The sequence below is a fragment of the Indicator indicator genome, chromosome 18, assembly GCF_027791375.1.
Source record: "Indicator indicator isolate 239-I01 chromosome 18, UM_Iind_1.1, whole genome shotgun sequence".
NCBI classification, from domain to species: domain Eukaryota; kingdom Metazoa; phylum Chordata; class Aves; order Piciformes; family Indicatoridae; genus Indicator; species Indicator indicator.
In genome coordinates this window covers 20,987,529-21,011,576 of record NC_072027.1, presented here as the reverse complement: position 1 = coordinate 21,011,576, position 24,048 = coordinate 20,987,529, and the positions used below count along the sequence as shown (strand labels likewise).

General features: G+C 52.8%; 1 protein-coding gene across 1 annotated transcript in view; it reads left to right on the top strand.

Annotated features, from left to right (window-relative positions):
* The window catches only part of NRG2 (neuregulin 2), a 258,744-nt gene extending 239,159 nt beyond the window's left edge, over positions 1-19,585 (top strand). The window contains exons 7-12 of the mRNA XM_054389078.1: positions 5,560-5,583; positions 10,279-10,381; positions 11,313-11,436; positions 14,081-14,208; positions 17,375-17,599; positions 18,922-19,585. Of these exons, the coding sequence (XP_054245053.1) occupies positions 5,560-5,583; positions 10,279-10,381; positions 11,313-11,436; positions 14,081-14,208; positions 17,375-17,599; positions 18,922-19,585 (1,268 nt within the window). The remainder of the gene's footprint in view (positions 1-5,559; positions 5,584-10,278; positions 10,382-11,312; positions 11,437-14,080; positions 14,209-17,374; positions 17,600-18,921) is intronic.
* Positions 19,586-24,048: the final 4,463 nt, after the last annotated feature.

Genomic DNA, 24,048 nt, shown 5'->3' with positions numbered 1-24,048 from the left:
AGGAAGCCATGGCATCAGCACCCAGGCACTGTTCTGCCCTTGCAGCCAGTCCTCATCTCTGCTCTCACACATGGGTGAGAGTTCACCAATATCACAAGAGGGACTAAAAGTCTTTTGAGAGCTTCTAGTGGGTACTGGAGGCTCACCCAGTAGTCAGCTGCCTCCTGACTCCTGCTCCATAGGCACAACTGTGCCTTGCAGCTCTTTCCAAGGGAAAGAAGCATGTCCAGAATTAGCCTTCCTTTGAAGATACTTTTTGTTGTTAAACTTCTCTGGCCCCTGCTTCCTAGTTTGCCTCTCCTACATCAGATTAGGATCTAGCTCTTTCTACAGAAACTTTTTCAGGTCTCTCTCAAGCCCTGCTGGAAGGTGGCTAATAATTGCCAGCCTTCAGGCTGGCTCCTTGTAAAGGTTTTGTAGAACATGTTGGCAGCTGCTTCACTCCTGGTGGGCCTGAGAGAGTGAAGGTTAACCATCAAGAGCAGTAACATTTTCACCTCGCTGAAGTCTGCACATTTGGATTCTTTCCTCCTGTGATTTATGGAACAGTTTAGGACTTTGGGATGCAGTTTGATGCTCCTACTTGTCTCTTGTCTGTGGGGTTTGCAATCTCCTCTTACCTTTGTTATATATTCATCTCCCCAGATGATTGTCACTGGTCTGGAGGACAAATATGCTGCTACTCATCTTCTGGTGCAGGGAAATATTCTTACTGGCTGCTTTGTGACCTTTTTAAAGCTGAAGCCTATAGCCTGCCTGTAAGCATCCTGGCACAGGGCTGGCATGCACCTGCAATGCCATCCTGCACAATCTCCATTTCTACCCTAGATTTCCTTTTTGGTTCCTTTAAAAGCCAACTTTTAATTCATAGCTGGAGCCTTCCCACTGCTGTGCTTGGGCAGCACAAAGCAGCATCTTCTGCTGGCTGTGGGGAAAGCAGACTTCCTCTTCTGCTTTCTTCTCCAAACGCTTCCTGAAGGGGAGGACAGCCACTTTTGCTGCAGGGTGCACAGTGTGGTCATCTGGAAACAAGGAAGAGAACAGCTGGAGCTGAGCAATCAGCCTGGCAGTCACAGACTGTCAGCTCTGCTCAGCTCTGCTTGCAGTGGATACTGATCACAAGGCATATCCTGGGTTCCCAGTTTACTGTGTCTCCCAGGGCTCCCTAACTGGAGACACCAACAGTCAGTGTGCTGGGGCTGGCTCCTGAGTGATTTGCTGTGGAGCAGGATAGAATCATAGAACCACAGAAGCGTTTTGGTTGGATAAAGCCTTTAAGATCACCAAGTTCAACTTTCAGCCTAACACCACCATGGCCACTGAACCATAGCCCCAAGTGCCATGGCCACAAGGTTCTGGAACACCTCCAGGCACGGGGACTCTCATCTCCAACCTAAGCCTCCCCTGGCACAATTTTAGGACATTGCTTCTCCTTCTCTCACCTGAGACTAGGGAGCCCAACCCCCACGTGACTGCAGCCTCCTCTCAGGAGCTGTAGAGAGCAATGAGGTCTCCCTCAGCCTCCTCTTCTCCACACTAAACACCCCCAGCTCCCTCAGCTGCTCCTCCCCAGCCCTCTTCTCCAGACCCTTCCCCAGCTTCATTGCCTGCTATTTCCCTTGCACAGGCATAAAAGATTCCTTCCAACAGATGACAAGCAGGAGGACCACCTGAGCATCCCCAGCACGCTGGGTGTGATCACACCTGGTGTGATCTGTGTCATAGTCTCAACATGAGACAAAGGGCAATGGATGTAAATTCCATCTCACAATGAGAAAAACTTTGTCCCTTTGAGGGTGACAGAGCCCTGGAGCAGGCTGCCCAGAGAGGCTGTGGAGTCTCCTTCTCTGGAGAGCTTCAAAACTTCCCTGGATGTGTTCCTGTGTGACCTGCCCTGGTCCTTTGCAGGGGGTTGGATTGGATGATCTCTGGAGGGCCCTTCTAACCCCTAACACTCTGTGATTCCATGATTGTTGCCCTATCTTATTTCCTGTAGACTGGACCTCTGGGTCTTCCCATCTTTGCAAGGAGAGTCCTTTCAGAGAGCCTCTCCAGCCAGAAACCACAAACTGTTTCTTCTTGCAGCACGTGTCATGCTGCTGCCTGTTCCCACCTGTTCTCTCAGCCAGTCTGGGAGCAGAGCAGTGCAGGTTTATTGGATGAGAGGTGTCTTGGTTTTCTGAGGGATTGGTCCCATTTACTCTGAAGTCAGTGGGCTGCAGCTGGAGGAGTAAAAGTGACCCTTCTGACATGTAAAAGTGCCAGGTGAGGGTTGGGTGCTTGGTCCTCACACCAAGGTCCAGTGTCCCTGCAAGCAGAGGGACAAATGTACCACTTCAAGCTCTTCTGGGATGCTCTAGATCTGAATTTTAGTCCTTTCCTTTCTCTTCCCTTCCCTTCCCTTCCCTTCCCTTCCCTTCCCTTCCCTTCCCTTCCCTTCCCTTCCCTTCCCTTCCCTTCCCTTCCCTTCCCTTCCCTTCCCTTCCCTTCCCTTCCCTTCCCTTCCCTTCCCTTCCCTTCCCTTCCCTTCCCTTCCCTTCCCTTCCCTTCCCTTCCCTTCCCAGCTGGAGGTGCTGCTGCACTCCATCAGCACTCCTGGCACCCAGCAGTGTCCGTGCAAATGCAATGCATCCACTGCATTTCAGCTGGTCCAAAGGCTGCCTCTGCATGAGCTGGGATCCAGCACACTCTGGATTGTAGCCACCCCACCAGCCTGGGTGGTGCTGAAGGACCTACCTGGACCTCATGCTTCCCTTTGGATGGTTAATAGCCCTAGAGGAGACTGATGGCCAAAGGCTTCTAGGCATCCCCAGTAGTCAAGTCAACCAGGCTGCCAGTCTGGCTGGGAGGGTGAGTAGAGTGCAGGCTGCACTGCTGCAAGGGCACAGGGAACACACACTCCACCTGGTGCTGAGCACCTTCTCCACCCAGCAGCAAATGCAACCCAGACCTTTTCCATGCACACTGCTTCTCCTGATCAACCTCTTTAAAAACCAAAGGAGACTTCTTGCAAGGCAGAAATCCCTTCTTCTCCAGACCAACAGGTCTCTAGGGGAAGTTTTGATTTCTCAGACAACTTTTGGTGCATTGGTGACCTGCAGTGGGCAGGCACCATGAGGCAGCCATGGCCATGCAGATGCTACCCCTCTGCTGAGTGCAGGATGGTTACATCTTGAAGCAGTGTTTTTCCTGGAGCTGGAATCATCTCCTTGCTCTCTGGACTGAAACACGTTGAGCAATTCTGAATGGAAGAGACAAACCTTCCAAATCTCAGACAGCCCTTGAAGTGTCTCCTCCTTCACTGCCCCAGCACAGAAGTCAGTACCTGTCCAGGCTGGGAAGAACTCCTGAGCAGGGGAAGGGGACAATGTCTCCTTTGGTGTGTGCAGTTCTGGGTGATACAGAAGCAATGTCTGTAGTATGAAATGATGGCAGGGAAGTGTTGAGCAGCCATGGACATCAAATGCAGAGCATAGGCTGGGGTTAGGTGTCCTCCACCTGCAAAGCTACCAATGAGTTTGCAGGCACAGGCAGGCACCAACATCCCAGCAGCTGCATGCCTGCATGGTTTGTCACCTTCTCCTGTAGCCAAGGTGCAGTTGGCTGTCTGTGCCAGTGGGGATGGGAAGCCAGAAGGAGCTGCAATTGGGATATGAGAGGGACAGTGGGAAGGCTGAGGTTCCTCAGCTCCAGCCCACCACCACTGCTGGCAGAGGCATTTCCGAGTTTGCACAAAAACAAAGACATAGAACTGTTTTGAATTGCATCCATTTGTAGCTGCAGATGTTGCAGCAAACCCTGGAGCCGACAGGAAATGTGGCAGCACAGGCAGTATGCAGCTACTGAAGGGATCAGCAGCAGAGATACACAACTGGGATCTAATGCACCTCTGTATGCAAAGTGTTGGGGAAAACTCTGTGTGCATGACTGGGGAACAAGTCAGGGCTGGATGTACTTAACCCAGAGGCTGAGGATGAGAGCATTCTGCCCAGTTCTCTGCTGCCCACCACATTGTGTCACTGCCACTTGTGCCAAAGGACTGTGACAAGCATGGCAGGGTTTGCCTTTCCATTTGCACAGGGTTGAGATGTGAAGCAGAGAGCAGCCAGGTTTCGTGGCCTTGCAATTAGAGACAATTTTTAACTTCCCAACCCCATCCAACTCGCCCTCCTCCCAAAATCCTCCCTTCCCTTCCAACCTCAGCATTTCTTTGAAGAGAAGAACCTGCTTTAGCAAATGTGTTTCCATGTTCCATAATTGGTAGCACTAATTTCCCCCCACCCCCTGCCAGAATTTGAGCAGCGTTGCAAAAGGCAGGCAGCATTCCTGTGCAGCCAAAAGCATTGCCTAGCAAAAACCCTAGCAAATAAAGCTGCACCTCTCCAAGCTGCAAATAATGTTGTGTGTGTGGTGCTGGTGAACGTCAGAGCTCACTTGGTGTGCAGTGGTAAGTATGGAGAACTCGAATGTTCCTCTAAGAAAAGCTGCCTTTAGGCCAGGCCTATCCCAGGAGTATGGTTCAAACGCAGGGGACCTGTTTGGGATGCCTGCCTGCTTGGTGCCGTTGGTGAACCTACTTCGCTCATCGCTGTCTCTGCCGGATAAACTGCTCTCTGGAGCCACTGAACCTGGCAGCAGATGCTCCAATCGGTGCTTTTTTTCCAGCACATTTGTTGTTCCTAAAACAAGACAGAAGTGAAATTTGGAAGCTCACAGACTGGAGGGAAGCTTTGGGTGCGGTGTGCACTGTCAGAGCTGCGGAGGGTTCATTGCCTTGCCCGGGCAGCTCACGGCTTGCAGCAGCGCTGGTTCGGCGGCAGGGCAATACCGCCGGCAGCGGCGCTTAGGCAGCCGGCAGCGGCGGTGCTGCCGGCTGAGCTGCGCATCCCAGACCGAGCTTGAGGTCCTGGGCAGCAGAATGGTGCCGGCAGCCCCCAGGGCCCCGAGCAAGTGCCCGCAGTTGTGCTCTCCCCGCGCTCTCCTGAGGTGGCAGCCCCTGAGCAGAGCGCGGCGTGCGGAGCCGAGCAGGGAGCCTCTGCCTGTGCACAAGGCGTGAGTTGCTCCTGGCCTCCTCCAAGCTCATGCAGCCGCTGTGTGTTTTGACCTGTCAGGAGCTGTTTCAGAGCAAATGTATCTTTCTTTTTTTGTTTTTTCGCTCTCTTTGTTTTTTTTTTTTTTCTGCCTGAACTGTGAATATGAGGTACTAACAAACATGGCTCACCCCAAAAGAATCCATGATTAACGAAAAGAATTCACAATTAACAAAAGGAATTCATGATTAACTGCAAGAACTCATACTTACTGCAAGAACTCATAATTAACTACCAGAATTCATTACTTAACTACCACTGCAATTTGTTTGGGTCTTTTCTTTACGCAAGATCTGAGCTCTGGTGGGGATTTGCCATGCTCTGAGGCAAACACTGTCTTCTGTGTACCTGCTGCTGAGCTAACCTTCTGTAAGTGCACAGTGTGTGTGTGTTTGTATATTAGAGATCTCTGACAGACCTGTTTTTTCTTTTTCTCTTTCTCTTCCTTGTCTTCTTTCTGCATTGGCAGAGCATCTTGGATTTGAATTAAAGGGTATGGAACAACCATTCATTTATTAATCAGAAGCCATTTAAGAGCTGCCCACATTATATTTATGGCTTTAATGGGATGATTTAAAAATCAGCTGCTATATTCTCTTCCCTGGCACCAAGATAGAGGTTTGGATTGAAAAAACCAAAACCAAAATAAAACCAAAAGAAAAACAAAACAACCAAACACCAAAAAAACCCCAAAACCCAAAACCAAACCAACAAAAAACCCAAACCAAAGTAACCCAAAAAGCAAACCAAAGCAAAGCACAACTTGTAAATGAAAGCTATCAAATACAGGTGTATTTTTAGCAGCACTTTTTTCTTTGCTTCAAGCAGCAACCTGGTGTGTGTGGCGTGCCAGGGGTGTGTCAAGTGCCATCCATCTCCTCATTCAGCATGCTTCTGTCTAGTGAACTGAAGAGCTGGAGCTTGTGTCCAGCCAAAAAGTCACCTGCAGGCACCACTTGGGAAGGGGCAGGCATTCCAGGAAGCTGTAGGAAGATTCAGGGGCAATGAACACAAACTGGAACCCAGGAAGTTCCACCACACCGTGAGGAGACAATTGTTTTACTGCAAGGGTCCTGGAGCCCTGGAGCAGGCTGCCCAGAGAGGCTGTGGAGTCTCCTTCCATAGAGACTTTCAAGACCTGCATGGATGTGTTCCTGTGTGCCCTGCCCTGGCAAGGGGGGTGGACTGGATGATCCCTGGAGATCCTTTCCAACCCCAGCCATCCTAGACACACTGACCTCCACTGGATCCTGGAAGGGTAAGGATGAGCTTTGCCAGTCCTCCTCCCAGAGGTTAGTGGCTTGTTTTGGTCCTTGCCCAGGAGGAAATGACTCCAGGAAAGGTGTTATGAGACTAGAAAACAGCGACCCCAGGGAAGCCCTTAGTCTCCAGGGTGAGAGGGGGTTGTAATGGTGACAAGATGAAGTCTGGAGAAACACTGCAGGAGCTTCAGTGCTTTTGAAGACATTCCCCTTGGGCAATGACCTTTGCCTGCCCACTTGCTCACAATAATTTTATTTTTCTTCATTCTGTCTTTAGAAATGGATCAGTTACCCCTTGAGTAAGTAAATCCCTGGTGTTGGGCTCCCTGGAGTATACAATCACAGAGAGGACTTGGTCAGAGGAGAGCAAAGAAATTTTTATCACTTAAAGGAATGTCAGCCAGGGTAGATGTTCCCATGAATCCCTTTGCTAGAGGTATGGTGACACCAGTCTTTCACTTTGGGATCCTAAGCTGTCTTTTTGAGGTGGAGGAACATGCAGTAGCTGAAGATGGAGAAACTTTTCTCCCCAGGTTTTTGCATGCCTGATGCACCCCCAGTGCTGTGCCCGCCCCCAGCCCTTGCCTGTGTGCAAGCCCCTGCAGGTTGTGGTCAGGTGTTGCAGAGAAAGTGGTGCTGCTAATGCCAATACACTTCCAAAAGCTTCCAAATTGAGGATTTTTGACATCCCTTTTTTGTTGACCTTTTGTCCTTTTCCTCATCCATTCTCAATGTTATCACAGAACCTCACACATCTTGTTCCCAGCCTGCAGTCGTCTCTTCTTTCTCATCCATCTCTCACTCCCATGTGTTGCTGTGACCCCATGGCTGTGACCCCATGGCTGTGGCCCCATGGCTGGACTCTATGTGGCACCACATGGTTTGTTCTGTTTGCAGCATGGTGTTTGCTGCTGTAGAGTGATGCTGCTGCTGCTGAAGACCTGATGTTTGTAGAGCATAGAGACACGAATGGACAAGCCTTGCTCAGTGACCCTCCCTGCTCAAAGACAGCACTGTAGTGTGCACTCTCTTCTTCCTCTCACTCTGGGGATGGGCTTGTGCTGCAGGAAGACACTCTGTTAGCAAGCAGCAGCCTGAAGGAGATGATAGGAGCCAAGCTGAATGGATGATGATAGGAACCAAGCTGAATTCAATTGATAATAGGAACCAACCTGAATTGATGATGATAGGAACCAACCTGAACTGATGACAGGAACCAACCTGAATTCAATTGATGATAGGAGCCAAGCTCAACTGAATTGATGATAGGAACCAAGCTGAATCAAATTGATGATAGGAACCAAGCTGAACTGACGATGATAAGAACCAAGCTGAACTGAACTGATGATAGGAACCAAGCTAAACTGCTATCAGTAGGTCATTTCATTTTTAATTGTGCAGCAGAAAGAGCCTCACACCTCACCGTGTCACACAGCAGAGCGTCAGCTGCAGGCAGGGGCTAAATCTACATCTCTGGTGAAATCAAAGCACTCCTCATGCAATGCAGGAGAAGGTGCAGGGCAGGCAGACACACCAGAGTCAGTCCCATGCTGATCACCAGAAAGAGGCTGTGATTTGAGCCTTGGGTGAAAAGTTTTGTCATGGAGGTAAAAGGTTAAAAAAGTCAACCCCAAAGCACAGGTTTGTTGGCTTTGTTCTTTCTGCCTTCTCTGTGACTCAAAGGAAATGTGTTTAGCTTGTGGGGGGGAGGGGGGAAGAGGCTTCATAGGGGAAAACATGTAGCTAGGGAAGGATCTTTTAAAGAATTTGCTTGATGTGTGGGTCCATGGTGGAAGCTGAGCCCCCTGCCCAGCCTCTGATTTTTTTGGTCAAAGCAGTTTTTTTGCTGGGTAGTAGCAAAATTGTTGCCTGGTGCCATCCATAACCAGCACACGATGCTGGCTGGGCTTCTTGATTCTGATACACATCTCTGACACTCCTGTCTGAAAGAAAGAGCTGGAATCCAGGTCCCAGGGGTGTGCAAGAGCAAGAAAACTTCTCTGCCATGGTTGCTGGTGCCTGGGAAAGGGTGTCCGTGGAAGGGAAGAGCAGCACTGGAGGAGATGTTTCACCCAGGGTGAGTTCTTTGCTCTTGCCAACCCCACCTGGTTCCCTGTAGTGAAAGTTTTGCTTAAGTGCAGCCAGCACTCAAACTCCACTCTGTGAGCAAGTCCCAGCTGTGCAGGCTCTGGCTGTGAGGAGGTGCAGCCAGCTGGGGAAACTGCTGCCTCACAGCAACCTTGAGCCCAAGCCAGCCCCTGGCCACACCACCATGGGGATGGGGGCTGGGAGAAGCTCTCTAGTGCTGGGTGGGACATTGCCTGCCTGGCAGCTCCCCCTGAGCACCTCAGGAAGCTAAAGGCCAGAGTGCAACCAGCAGGGGTGGAAATGGATTTCTGCAAGCTGTGGCTTTGCAGCACAGGCACAAACCCAGCTCTGCTGACAGTGTTCTGCATCTTCTTGGCAGGACTGTCATGCTCAGCTCTTGTTCAGCAAATCTTTCTTCGGTCCCATTTTGGGAGTCAGATAAACATTTTCTCTAACACTGGCTTGTTTTTTCTTTCAATTTTTTTTTTCCTTCCTAGAGCAGCAAACTGGAATTGCTCTGAGTTCAGTTATCTGCAGTGTTTCATTGCTTCCCCCTTGCTTTTTCTGCTGAAGCCCAGTCCCAGGGGGCTCTGGGAGCAGACCTCTTCCCCTTTTGTTTGGCAGCACTGGGGGTGTCACCCACTCTGCTGAAGGTGTGTAGCCTGGCATGGGGAGCCATGCTGAACACAGCAACCATGGCAGCAGTTTGATTGCCTAATCAGGATGAAAAACTGTTCCAGTGAATATTAAAGCAGGCACAGGCCCCAATAACTTCAACTCCTAGCAAGTGGGCACAAGAACACCATCGGTAGATGCTGATATGATAGCTGTGCAGGGAATCCTCTCAGCCACCAGCTGGAGAACCAAAGTGCTGAGCTCAGTGCAGAGGGCTGGGTGTTGTGGGAAACGATCTGCTCTGGTGCAGCCACAGGGGAAGATGCATCCTTGCAGTGCTGCCTAGGTGCAACTCAGCTGCACAGCAAGGGCCATCCTTGGACCTTTGATTAATGTGAATGAATAACCCTCACCTCCAGCATGGGCTGGGGGTGAAGCAGGTGCCTGACTTTTCTGCTTTGAAGGGTGGTCAATGACAACAGGATGCATCTGAGGGGAGCAGCTGCTTGGATTCTGTGTGACTCAGGGTGCTATGGAATTAATTCCTTCCTAAGGTTTCATTAAAAATCCACAACTATAACTGGTTACTGTATCTTAATTACTCCACTCCCTTTTCTTTGTCTACCGTGCTGTCACTTCTCCATCCTCATCCTGCTTTGTGACTGTTTTAGGATGTCCCTTTCAGTACCTGCATGCTTTGGGGCCCATTGCTGGGTGGTTTCTAGCACACCACTGAGCTCCAGGGCATGCAGCTGCTGCAAGGAAAAGGCATCCTGAGCTCATCAGAGCAGAGAGCCTGCGATGAGAGCATCACAGGCGGTGTGTGTACCTGGTGAGTGGGGTTGCTCAGCCAGAAGTTCCCATCCAGGGGGAACCTGCTGAAGGGAGGGAAGAGCCTTGGGGCTTTGTGAAGCAGTCACCGAGGCACGCTGCGGGGAGAGGTAGAGGGAGGAGCCTGGCTGAAGGCAGGAGGCTGAGCTGCTGAGTGAGAGAGGGCAGAGCAGAAGAGACAAGAGGAATGAGGGGCTCTTGAGGGATGAGTAAGGGCGGGACAGCTGGTCTCAGGCTTGGGGCAGCTGTTAGAGATGGGCAGTAGCTTGGTAGAAGGTCTGCCCGAGCCCTCTTCTCCACCTCACCCACACACAGTGCTGGTCCTTGTGCAGCCAGATGCAGCCCTGGTGCTGGAGCCCACTGCTAACTGGCTTCTCTCTCTCCATTTGCAGAAGCAGAGGAGCTGTACCAGAAGAGAGTTTTAACCATCACAGGAATCTGTGTTGCCTTGCTTGTGGTGGGCATCGTCTGTGTGGTAGCTTACTGTAAAACCAAGTGAGTATGGCTGGTGACAAACCCAACCTGACCAGAGCTCGTGGGCGGCAGTGGTCATGCTTCACCCTTTCACACTCACGACCCAAATGCTGTTTGAAGGAGATGCTGTGCTGTGGTATTCCCCAGAGGGTCTCCTGGGGGAGGCCAGTGAAGCCAGGCTGTGGCTGAGCAGGGTCTTTTCCTGGGAACATTTGCTCACCCCTTGACTCAGCATGGTTTTGCCCACCCAGGTGATGCTGTTACTGGGGAAAGCTGCTCCCCTGAGCCAGCAGCTCATCTCCTGACATCAGAAGCACACTGGACTGAAGTGCAGGAGCTGTGGGCTAAGCTCTGTACCTTCCAGGGACTTTCAGATCAATCTAGATGAAACAAGAGGCTTGGGGACCTCTTTTATGGTCAGGCTTCCCTGCCTGGACAGCATCTATTTCCCTGCTTACCCTGCATCTCACCTCAGTTCAGGGTGTTCCTGGGACATGCAGTGTCTTGTGGAGTGGATGCCCTGCCAGGGGCATGGGTAGGCTTTGCCACTTGGTTCTTAATGCAGGACAGGTCAAGTGCCTTACCACCAAGGCCAGGCCAGGACTGCTGCCCGTTCTCCTGCTTTTCTCTTGCACTCCCAGCACCATGGTGGCCCTGGCTCCACTACATTGTGCTGGGCCTTGTCTTGCAAAAGGGGACCCTGGGCCCAACTTCCCAATTTACCTCTGGCAAGAGATGTTTCCCTTTTTTTTTTTTTTTCATTATTTTTGAAAAGCAACAGCAGGTGGCAAATGTTGGATGCCTCACTTCTGCCTGCCCGCAGCTCCCCACAAGCACTGACCTGAGTGTGCCTGGGATTTGCTTGCTCCACCACCTGTGTCGAGATGTCTCTGTGGGGAGAGGGCCCCAGCAGAGAAGCCTTCCCAGCAGGTTTTTCCCTTTTGTTTTGAAGGAAGCAGAGGAAGCAAATGCACAACCACCTGCGGCAGAACATGTGCCCTGCCCACCAGAACAGGAGCCTGGCCAATGGGCCCAGCCACCCCCGCCTGGATCCTGAGGAAATCCAAATGGCTGATGTAAGACCTTTTGTCTCCATCTCCCTGCATGCTACCCAGTCCCTGCTTTACACCAGGGCTTGGCCATGGTTACATATCACAGAACCACAGAATCATTCACATTGGAAATGATCCTTGGGATCAAGTCCAACCACTGACCCTACTCTACAAAGCTCCCCCCTAAACCATGTCCTCAGGCACCACATCTGAACGACCTTTAAACACCCTTAGGGCTGGTGACTGCCCCAGCTCCCTGTGCAGCCTGTTCCAGTGTCTGACCACTCTGGCTGTGAAAGACGTTTGCTACTGTCCAGACTAGACCTGCCCTGCTGCAGCTTGAGGCCATTCCCTCTTGTTCTATCTCTAATGGCCTGTGAGGAGAGACCAGCACCAACCTCTCCACAACCTCCTTTCAGGGAGTTGTAAAGCCATGAGGTCTGCCCTCAGCCTCTCCTTCTTCAAACTAGAGAGCCCCAGCTCCTTCTCCTGTGCGTGTGTTTGAGGAGCACAACACTAACAAACTTGAGCAAGAGGCTGAGGCTCTGCACAGAAGCATTTCCAAAATCAACATCTGAAGGGCAATCTGATTTGACTTTGATGATATTAGGGCACTTGGGACAGGCTTGTTTTGATGAACCAAGTGCAATCCTGCTTTTCTCTGAGAGGGATGTTCCTGAGATTTCCTGTTTGTGGAGCTGCCCTGGCAAGCCCTCGGTGGCATGACAGCGTGGCTCACATGGAGCTGCGGCAGTGGCCGTGCCCTGCGGAGGCATCTCCTGCTGAGCTGGGCAGCACTGTGTGAGCACACCTGCCTGCAACAAAGGTTGTGTCCTGGGTGATGTCTCAGTTTTAGGAGCCAGACAGAGCTCTCTAACTCTTCTCACAGTGGTTAAAGAAAAGCTCCAGCCAGGACTGGAGAGAAACATAGAATATTATTGGAAGTTTAACTGGAATTGCTACTCATAAACTACAGGCTGCAGGGCAAAGCATTTAAAATACACAAAACCCAGAGCCTGGGCTTAACACAGAAGCTTATGAAGCTAAAGCTTTCCCCAGCATCCACCAAACCAGGCCAAAACTCCAGGCCTCAGATGCACCCACCCCATACCTCCTTGCTACTGACCCCCTACATCAGGCCCAAAATGACACAGCTAGAACTGAGCCTTACCCAGGCCACTAGCAGGATGCTCAAGGCCAAAACCCTGCCCCATACCAACAGGAGACAAGGGAGCTGTGCTGGAAGGGAGCAGGGAGAGGGCAAGGGGCAGAGGCAGCTTGTGCTGTCCCCTTATAAACGCTGGATGCAGGCATTCTGGGAATGAAAAAACAAAAATTACACTTTCTGGTGCACCTCCTGGACCTCTCTAGTCCTCCTGTAAGACTTCTCTATGGTTCCTTAAAGGCACCCAGCCTCAAACCTTGAGGTGAGGCGGGGTGTCCTGGTGGGGTGTCAGTGCCACACCAATGAGAACGTCCTGAGAATTTAGGACTGGATCCTGAAGGATAATTCAGGCACTCTTGTGACATCAGTCTCGTGAGATTCCCATCAAACTCCATGAGTTCAGCAGGACCATTCATGTGCTTAAGGGCCCTGCTGAGCCAAGGCACTGACCAGGATCAGAGGCAGGCAGGGGGAGGCAGAGCCACGCGAAGAGGCACTGAGGAAAATGAGAGCAATCGATCAGTTACAAGCTCTGCTGAATCACCCTTTGGATCTTAACATTTGGCTGGGCTGAATCCAGCCACGAAGGAAGAGGAAAAGCACATTTCTGAGAGCCACAGCCCTCTGGCCCCAGAGTGCTGACTGCCCCTGAGACCATAGAATCACAGAATTGTCTGGGTTGGAAGGGACCTCCAAAGCTCATCCAGTCCAACCCCCTGCACTCATCAGGGACATCCTCCGCTAGATCAGGCTGCCCACAGCCCTGTCCAGCCTCACTTTGAGCATCTCCAGGGATGAGGCCTCAAACACCTCCCTGGGCAACCTGTTCCAGTGTTCCACCACCCTCATGGCACAAAAATTGTTCCTAACATCCAATCTAAATCTGATCTGCTCTAGTTTGAAGCCATCGCCTAGGGTTCTATTACTGCAGGCCTTTGGGAACAGTCCCTCTGCAGCCTTCTTGTAGCCCCTTCAGGTACTGGAAGGCTGCTCTCAGGTCTCCCTGAAGCCTTCTCTTCTCCAAGGTGAACACCCCCAACTCTCTCAGCTTCAGATCCCAGTGTCCCTGTGGCAAGCAGTGCCTCTTGCTAACTGAGAGATTTATACCTCAGCACAGAGATTTGTGTCCCACTTGGTATTTCTGTGGGACCCCTGTCTGTGGCCCATTTCTGGGGCTGCCTCTCTGCTGGTGCTCTGTCATGTGAACAGCCTCCTGTTAGCAGAGATATTTTTCTGCTCAGTAGCTACACCTGGTACCGTTGGAAACCCCTTGGCTCTTCATACCCTTCTCCAGGCCCTGTGCCATGGCCCTTTTCCAGTGTTCAGAGCTCATGGGCAGGCTCCAGCCTTCTTGTCCCTTTCCAAGGGGTGTGGAGCTGCCAGGTTCAGTGAGTCCTCATCTGCTTCCAGCAGAAATCCTGCAGCCAGCTGGCATGGTGGTGGCAGGGCTGGCAGCATGGTGGCAGCCTGGTGCTGACCTGTGTGGCTCTCCATGTGTTGCAGTACATCTCCAAGAACGTTTCTGCCACTGAGCACGTCATCCGGAGGGAAACAGAGACAACCTTCTCGGGCAGCCACTCCTGCTCCCCATCCCACCACTGCTCCACAGCCACTCCGACCTCCAGCCAGAGGTGATGTATGCCAGCTCACTCCCAGCCTTCTCCTGCTCTCTGCACCAGGATTCTGTGAGCCCCAAAGCCAGCAGAAGGTTTTCCTTTCCCCCCCATCTTCCCTTGATGTCTGGCACCCCAGTGGCACGCAGGCCTTCCCAGCACTGGGAGCTCAGGGAAGAAATGAAGTTGTGGCCTCGCGCTTTGCACGGACACCAACAGGAGGAGGCACCTAGAAAAGGCTTGGGCACCACCTGCAATAACTCATGAAGCACACACACGTTGTCCATTCCATGCTTTATGTCTTTAGGATGGGTTTGTCCTGGGGAAGGCAAAGTACACAAAATACTACAAAATGTTTTAGCCAGTTTCTTGAAGTTGCCTCTGATTTTGGAATCAAAATTTCTCACCAGGAACAAAACCCAAACAAATCCACTCCTGTGAAATTTGTCACAGTCCAGAAAGCTGTGTTAATGTCTCAGCTTCTGAGGTGGTGGCACCTCTTTCACTCAGAGTCTTTCTGAAGCTCTCAGGAAAAATGAGGCAAGCAGGGAAGCAGCAATAGTTCTTGCTGCATAGGATGAGGCACCTTCTCCTTTTACATTTCACAACAGCCATCAAGGGCAAGAGCAGCATGGCTGGGAAGGTGAAGCTCTCACCAGGGTTTTTGGAAGAGCATTTACACTGCAGATGGAGCTTCCCTGTTTTCACAATGTCCAGAAAAGTCCTTTAAATGTTGTAGAGAAGCCCTGGGCAGGTTTGAGTTTGGATGTTGAGGTTCTTCCTCCTACATAGCTCTTGTCCTTCCAGCAAGTGATGGCGCTTCCCTAGGAAGGACCCAGCAAGTGATAGTGCTTCCCTAGGAAGGACCCAGCAAGTGATAGTGCTTCCCTAGGAAGGACCCAGCAAGTGATAGTGCTTCCCTAGGAAGGACCCAGCAAGTGATAGTGCTTCCCTAGGAAGGACCCAGCAAGTGATGGTGCTTCCCTAGGAAGGACCCAGCAAGTGATGGTGCTTCCCTAGGAAGGACCCAGCAAGTGATGGTGCTTCCCTAGGAAGGACCCAGCAAGTGATAGTGCTTCCCTAGGAAGGACCCAGCAAGTGATGGCACTTCCCTAGGAAGGACCCAGCAAGTGATAGCGCTTCCCTAGGAAGGACCCAGCAAGTGATAGTGCTTCCCTAGGAAGGACCCAGCAAGTGATGGTGCTTCCCTAGGAAGGACCCAGCAAGTGATAGCGCTTCCCTAGGAAGGACCCAGCAAGTGATAGTGCTTCCCTAGGAAGGACCCAGCAAGTGATGGTGCTTCCCTAGGAAGGACCCAGCAAGTGATGGCACTTCCCTAGGAAGGACCCAGCAAGTGATGGTGCTTCCCTAGGAAGGACCCAGCAAGTGATGGCGCTTCCCTAGGAAGGACCCAGCAAGTGATAGTGCTTCCCTAGGAAGGACCCAGCAAGTGATGGCACTTCCCTAGGAAGGACCCAGCAAGTGATGGCACTTCCCTAGGAAGGACCCAGCAAGTGATAGTGCTTCCCTAGGAAGGACCCAGCAAGTGATGGCACTTCCCTAGGAAGGACCCAGCAAGTGATGGTGCTTCCCTAGGAGACCCCTTGCCTTTGAAAAATGACTGTGAGGTGCAGGGCCCCATACCTGCAGCCTACTGCTGCTGGTTTGCATTGACTTTACCAAACTAAAGATGTCGTGGCTGATTGCCCCACATGTTTGCTTCCATTTGTCCAGGAAGCAAGGAATCCTTTCAGCTAAAGCTCAGAGATGGCTCCTGGCAGGTCTCTGCCAGGGTTCAGGCATTCCTAGGGATGAGGAAGTGTTCCTGGTGTGCAGTCAATCAGATCAGCTTCAGATACGGAACTTCAGTTTTGAGGGGATTTCATCCTCAGACTCTAACAAGCAGAGAGGGAGCCCAGAATGACTTCCTGGGCTGGAAATTACTTCCTTTGTGCAGGGAAGTCCTGCCCCTGGTGAGCCACACAAGGTGGTTCCCACCCTGGCTAGGTATGTGCAAGCTTGAGCCAGGAGCAGAGGGGCTCCTGCTCTTGCAGAGCACCTTGCTGGCTTTCCACACTCACTTCAAAGTCCTGGGATCCTGGGGCCACCTCCTGAAGACACAAAGGTGTGTCTGAAGGGCATCATTAGCACAGGACAGCTGTGAGGAGGCACCTACCTTGCACAGCCTCTGGTCCTGGCTACCTGCCACCTCATCTCTCTGAGTCAAGTGCAGCAAGCAGGTGTTTCTTGAAGTGATGCCAGAGGCAAACTCCTGCCATAATTGGGCTCCGTTTCACTCACTCAGTGCCTCTAATGAGGGCACCCTTTGAAGTTATAAATGAGTGTGGTGGCTGCAGCCCAGCATGTGCTTGGAGCCATCAAAATTAAGAAGCTCTTAGGAAGCCTCCTCTGCAAACCCCCACCCAGACTCCTCTGCTGGTGCAGTTTGGGAGTTCAGAGTTGTAGCTCTAATGGCTCTGTGTGGTGAGAAGTCATCCAGCTGGCCATGCCACTGGTGGGGCCTTGGGATGTGCAGTGGCCTATGTGCCCCTGGTGAGTCCTGGGTGGATGTCCTCTTTGTACCAAGGCTAGAGCAGGTGGAGCTCCTCAGCAAGGTCTGCCTAATGTATTATTTTTGTCTAGCACCTTGAGAGTGTTTTGCTGCCAAAACCCTATGTAAAGCAGTGGAAAGTTAGCATCCAGTTCTGCCTTGGATCAGCTTTCTCTGATGATAACAAAGTAACTCTGAGTGGGTTTTTTCTGGCTCCTTTCTGGTAGCATTTCTGAAGGGGCTGTCACTTGTCAGTGCAGGTGGCACACTTGCAGGTTTGCCTTGGCATGGCCAACACCCAGAACACCTTGCAAGCATGAGGCAGGATTGCCCTGGCCTCCCTCCAGTGGCTGGCCTAGCCATGGCCATCAGGACGTGGCATGATAAATCCCCAGGATGCTCTGGTTTGCCTTCCTTTACCCTCTCATCATTATCTCCAAGAAGGACCAAGGAGAGGCAGACCAAAAGCAGGGCTGTGAAGCTGGGCATGCCTGGCCAGATGTATCCTCACGTAAGAGAGAGGAAGGGGCCACCAGTGCAGAGCAGAGCATGAGCTGTATCTGCACGCAGCTCTCTGCAGAGGACCTTGGTGGAAATTGCTCGCTGACTGTCCCTGTGGGGTTTGCTCCACAGACACGAAAGCCACACCTGGAGCTTGGAGCGGACAGAGAGCCTGACTTCAGACTCCCAGTCTGGGATAATGCTGTCCTCGGTGGGAACCAGCAAGTGCAACAGCCCTGCCTGCGTGGAGGCACGGGCACGCCGTGGGGCTGCCTTCTGCATCGAGGACTCGCGGCCGCCAACCATGCAGTACCGCGACTCCGTGGACTCCCTGCGGGACTCACCGCACAGCGAGAGGTCAGAACACGCTGCCTGGCACCACAAGAATGCCCCTCTGCTCGGCCCACCACCTGGTAGCACTGGAGGAATGCCAGCTCCAGTCCTACCAGAGCAAGCTGCTACCCCGGGAGGCCACCCTTGCAGGGGGAGCAGCAAGTGCTGTGCCCTCCTCACTGGGTAGAAAAGTAGATGTGGGGCACAGGGAGGAAAGGAGCAGAAAGTACCTGGCTGCAGTCAGCAAGTGGTGAGGAAAAACTGGCTGGGAGCACATCCTGGGCAGCTTGTTGGGCTGGCAGCTCAAAGAGAATCTGGTCCCCAGGTATATGGGGGAAGAGGTGTGAGTCCTCAGTGAGGCGCCAGATGGCCTGATGAGCAGGGGTGGTGTATGTGGGCACAGTCTGCAGACAGGGCTCTGCATGACCTCTTCTGGGGAGCACAACTGCAAGCATGAAACACCACCAGCCAGTGCTAGGCAGCAACAATTGGGCTCTTCTTGGGTCTGGTTCCTCATGGTGGAGGACACCTCCGCCCTGACTCCAGCCCATTGTGAACCTGGGTGCCCATGTGCCCATTTTTGGGCAGTTACACTTCAAGAGAGTGGGGGCAGAGGAGAAAGGCAGCATCTCCTGCTCTCTCATTCCTGTCCCCAGTCCACCCAGACAGGCTGACCTAGCTTTTGCAGCCACCTCTTATGCAGGTGAAAAGGCAACAGATGAGCCAAGTGAGCCTGGACAGCATGAAAGGAGTGGAGACACCGGTTAGGTGTTGAGAGGAAGTCAGATCTGCTCCATAGAGGCTGTTTGGAGAGGGTCTAGGCCAGGCCTGAGCTGCCACCCTGGTGTTGTCACTTCAGTAGAGGAAAGTAGGAGGTGCGTTTTGAGACCCAAGATTCTTGCTGAGTCAGAGGAAGCCATTCCCAGGCTTTCCCCACCTGTGGCCTGAGCAGGGTGAAGGTGTTTCCAGCACCTTCCTCAGGGACAAGCCTGACAACTCTGGAGGGAAGAGAAAGCAGCTGGCAGGCAGCTGGGAGGCATGAAAGTCTTGACTTAGCCTACTGGGAGAAACTGCAGGGTGGGAATTGCTCTCCGAGTCCCTTGAGAGAGGCAGTCCTGGGGTACATGGTGCATGGTGCACAGGCACCCACTGGAGCCAGCAGCTCCCTGTCCCTCAGCACGGTGGTGCACAGTCCCTCCACCTGGCTCCCCAGGAGATGCTGAGCTGCAGCACCAGGCGCTCTGGAGGCCTTGGGGGTGGCTGTACTGGGCATGAGGCCGAGCGAAGGTGCAGCTGGAGGCTCTGAGGTGCTGCCATGTCCACAGGAGGTGTCTCTCTGTCTGCAGGTATGTGTCGGCCCTGACCACACCAGCACGCCTGTCGCCCGTCGACTTCCACTACTCACTGGCCGCGCAGGTGCCCACCTTCGAGATCACCTCTCCCAACTCGGCGCACGCCGTATCCCTGCCGCCAGCGGCCCCTATCAGCTTCCGCGTGGAGGAACAGCAGCCCCTTCTGGGGCGCTACCAGCTCCCCTGCCAGGACGCGCAGCGCTATGACAGCTACTACCAAAGGAAGACCTACCTGAACGACAGCATGGGCAGCCTGCCCTCCAGCCCCTTCCGCATCACAGAGGATGACGAGTACGAGACAACGCAGGAGTATGTCACAGTGCTAGAGCAGCCAAAGAAAACAGCCAGCAGCAACAGGCGGTGGAAAAAGTCCAAACTGAACGGGCACATCCCCCACAGGGCCAGAGCCGTGAGGGACTCCTTCTCCTTCAGCAGCGCCTCTTACAGTGAGTCTGACGAGGAGCTGGTGGCCGAGAGCACCCCATTCCTCGGCGCTCAGAACACTGAGGTGGCGCACACGGAGTCACCGCCACCACCGCTGCACCGGCCGGGCGAGGGCCGGACTCACTATGCCTGCCGCAGGCACAGCACCCACGGCGAGGGTGGGAGAGGCGGCCTGGCGCACACCGTGCCCAAACCTGACCCGGACCCTCTCTAAGGCACCTTCCAGACCTTAAGCACCTCGCAGACAGAACCTGCATGGAGAAGGCTGAGGAGGGAGACAAGACAAAACAAAACAAAAAAAAAAACAAAACCACAAACAAAACAAAAATAAATATTTTTATTTTATATAAAAGAGGAAAAAAAGAAAAAAAAAACAAAAAAAATATAACAAATAAAAATGTTTTATTTTCATTTTAGCAAAAGTTGTCTTATAATAGCTACCAACAATGACTCTTTTTATAGGGATTCTCTATTTATATGTAATGTCTTGATTTACAGCTTCCAAGAAAAAAAACACAAAAGAAAAAAAAAAAGAAGAAAAGAAAACAAACAATAAATTTAAAAAAAAAAGTGGGCCAATTTTTGACTACTTAAAAGAAAACAAAACTAGAAAACAAAATATCGTGGTGCCTTTTTGCTGTATGCTAGTGCTGGGATTCATGCCGAGGATTCTGTTTCAGTAGCATTTTTAAGGTCATGGATTATTGTTTGTTTGTTTGTTTGGGAGACAACCTGTCACCAAGGGTGCTCGGGAGAAAGCAGCCTCACCACCTCGCCCCCTGCCCTGCTACCAATGATCTTATTCTTTAAGGCATCGTTTAAACACACATCCGGGACCTGAGCTGGAGCATTTCCATTGTGGTGTGGAAAAGGGATCTGCCTTGCCCTTGAAAGGGGATGTGCCTTGTCCTGGAAAGGTGTCTGTCTTGCCCTGGTAAGGGGTCTGCCTTTCCTGGAAAGGGGTCTACCTTGCCCTGTCAAATACTTTGCTTTCTGCTGCCACCAGGAGAAGCAGCAGCAGGCCACCAGCAGCATGCTGAAGAGCAGCAATGATCTTTCTTTGGCCACAAAGGTCGGAAGGGGAATCGAAATGGCACAGCAGCAGCACTTACAGTGAAGCTCTCAGCCTTTGGCCACTGCTCCTGTGGGTCTAAAGGTGGGGTGGCACAGGTCTGTGGTCAGGCAAGGCAGACACCTATTGGTGCAGCAACACCCAGATAGTTAGGGTCGAATCCAGCCCACTGAAGCCAGCCCTGGCAGGTGGACACGGTGCCCTTGCAGCATGATGGTCTCACCAGCACAGTCTCCACCTAGCTGCAGTGCCCCAGGGCTGCACTGCTGGACCAGTGCCGTGCTGGGACCCAGTGGTATAACCGCAGCGCGGTGGCAGTGCCACAGTGCCGTGGGGCTGCGTGCCTTCTTGGGCTGCGCTTCAGGTGCCGCTGGAAGCACACCCGGAGGGTGACCTCGCGGTGCAGTGTTGGCCCTGGCTCAGCCTGGACGCTGTACCAGGCAGCTGCCGGCCGTGCTGCCCCAGGGGCTGGCAGGAGCCGGCTGGGCAGGGTCGGGTGGGGCAGGGAGGGGGGCAGGGTGTGCCGTGCCCTGCCCTGTGCCGCTTGTCACCCTGGCGGCTCGGCGGGGACGGGAGCCCTGTTGCTGGGCTGGGAGCAGCTCCAGCCCGCGGCTCCGTGGCGCAGAGACAGTCCCACGTGGGCGGGCAGCAGAGCAACCCCCGCGGAAGTGCCCCTGGCTCCCCAGTCCTCTGCAGCAAACCTGTTTACATTGTAGCCTGACTTCTTTTCTTTTGGTATTTTTACTCCTGCATGTCCTTTGCATTTCAGATACTGTAGATTGGATGCATGGTGAAGCTGTGACTGAGAAGATAATACAACAACTGACAGTGTATTCCATTTAACTTTTAGCAATAAAGTAACTAAACCCTCTCTTCCTCACCCTGCTGGGGTCCGGTAGACAACTCTGCTCCTTTGTCATGAGATGATTGTCCAAGTTTGCTCTGAATGTCAGAACTCTTCGACTGTTGAACACTTGAACATTTTTTACATGATAAATAAAATAAGAAGGAACAAGCTGTGGGCTGCGTTGATCTCAGGCGGTCTGAGGGGGCGGTGGGGAGCTGTGACAGGCACATCACAGACTGGGTGAGCTCAGAAGGCACTTTTGGAGGTTGACCAACTCCCCTGCTCAACCAGCTCGCCCAGAGCCAGTTGGCCAGGGGCCACACCTCGAGTGCTGTGTTCAGCTCTGGGCCACTCACTTCAGGGAGGACATTGAGGGGCTGGAGCCTGTCCAGAGAAGGGCAGAGAGGCTGGAGAAGGGCCTGGAGCCCCTGTGATAGAGGAGGGGCTGAGGGAACTGGGGATGTTCAGGTTGGAGAAGAGGAGGCTGAGGGAGACCTCCTTGCTCTCTACAGCTGCCTGAAGGGAGGTTGGAGTGAGGAGAGGACAGCCTCTGCTCCTTGGTGGCAAGGGAAAGGAGCAGAGGAAATGGTTCCAAGCTGCAGCAGGGGAGGGAGGCTCAGGCTGGATCTCAGGAAATCTTTCTGCTCTGGAAGGGATCTCAGACATTGGAAGAGGCTGCCCAGGGCAGTGCTGGAGTCACCATCCCTGAGGGTGTTCCAGCAGCTGTGGACCTGGTGCTTAAGGACATGGTTTAGGATTGACCCCAAACTGGGTTGAAGTTTGGAGTAGATGAGCTTGGAGGTCTCTTCCAACCAGATTTATTCTGTGATTCTGTGAATATCTCCAGGGATGGTGACACCACAACCTCTTTGGGCAGTCTCTTCCAGTGCTTGGTCACCCTCCAACTAGCAACAAAAAGAGTCTTCTTGGGCTTAGACTGAATTTCTTACTTTTTAATTTGTGCTTATTGCTTCTTGTCCCATCACTGGACACTGCCCATGAGAGTCTGGCTCCATCTCCTTCATTGTTTCCCATCAAGAATTCATGCACATGAATAAGGTCCTGATGAACCTTTTCTTCGCCAGGTTGAACAGTTCCAGTTCTTTCAGCCTCTCCTTGTAAGAATGATGATGTGGTTCCATGAACATCTTTGTGCCCACAGAGACCAAAGGTGGGTGGGTTTTTACCTGCCCTGGGCATTTGACCTTCACCACAGAGCTCAGGGTTGGAGGCTCACTGAGGTGAGTGAATGCTACCCATGCATCTCTTTGGGGCATGCCATCCCTTCACCTGCAGACCAGGAGATCCACCTTCACCTCACCTGTGGCAGCTTTCTGTTGTGCCAATAAAGGCCAGATGTTTGGCACACACTTCATGGGCTGACACTGCTGCCAGTGACTTTTGCAGCAGAGTGCATATACCGTGGGTCCCGGTGAGAAGGTGCTGTGCTGCCATTTAGCATCTGCCCACCAAGAGAACAGGTTCCTTCTTCAGCTCTTCCCTAGCAGGTGTGTGCCAGACTAACCCCCACATGGTGCATTTGGAGGAGGTTCCTGAGGTTGCAGCCGTGGCTCAGCCGAGCTCAGATCCCACTCCCTTGTTCCTGCTCAGGATGGGGGACAAGTGGCCAAAAGGCCCAGCTGCAGTCACCCAGCAGCAAAGGGACCTGCTGCACACTGCTCTGAGCCAGACCACAGCAATACACAGAGTCACGAGAGAAGTCCCTGCTCCTCACAAGGCTGCTGAAGGCTGGGCTGAGCACACCCTCAGCCTAGGCTGCTGCTCCAACACCCCCAGGATGCCCACTGCCTTTGGCTTGAGCTGAGTGGGACGCAGACCACCCCTAACATCCAGCATACGTGCTGTGGGCACTGCAGTCAGACCAGAGGACTCAGCGCTTTGCCCGGAATAAAGACATCTGGGCACTGATTTCCTATGGTGCCAAAGGCTGCAGGACCCTGCCCATGTGAGCCAACAGCAATGTGCAACAGAGGTCTAAGATGTGCAGGGCTGGGGATAACAGTAGTAGGGCCAAGCCCTGATGCAGATGGCATTGGCCATAACCTTTGGACACATCATGCCCAGCTCCTGCACAGCCCTGAGCCTGGCTGGGTGAAAGCAGCAGCACCCTGGAGCTCTCCACCCTTTCCTTACTCTTGGGGCAGATTGTGACTTCCGATTGCCTTTGGTCCCTCAACTTTATCCCCCCCCACCCCCCCGCAGCACCTGGAGCATGGTGAGCTGCAGAGGAATGGGCAGAGAGTACCTGATCCCCTGAAAGGGTTGCCTGTGGGCATTCAGCAAGGGTGAGGATCCCTGGGGAAATCAGACACAAAGAAGAGAGCAATGGGGGTGCCCAAAGCCACCCAATCTGGCTGCCTGACTCTCCTTAGTGTCTGTGAGACTGTGAGGTGACACGGGGTGAGGTGACATGGCGGTGAGGTGACACGGCGGAGAGGTGCACGGCGGTGAGGTGACACAGTGGTGAGATGACACGGCGGTGAGGTGACACGGCAGTGAGGTGACATGGCGGTGAGGTGAGAGGGCGGAGAGGTGACATGGCGGTGAGGTGACAGAGCAGTGAGGCGACATGACGGTGAGGCGACTCGGCAGTGAGATGACACCGCGGTGAGGTGACTCAGGGGTAAGATGACACGGTAGTGAGGCGACACGGTGGTGAGATGACAAGGTGGTGAGGTGACATGGCGGTGAGGTGACACGGCGGTGAGGTGACACAGCGGTGAGATGACAGGGCGGT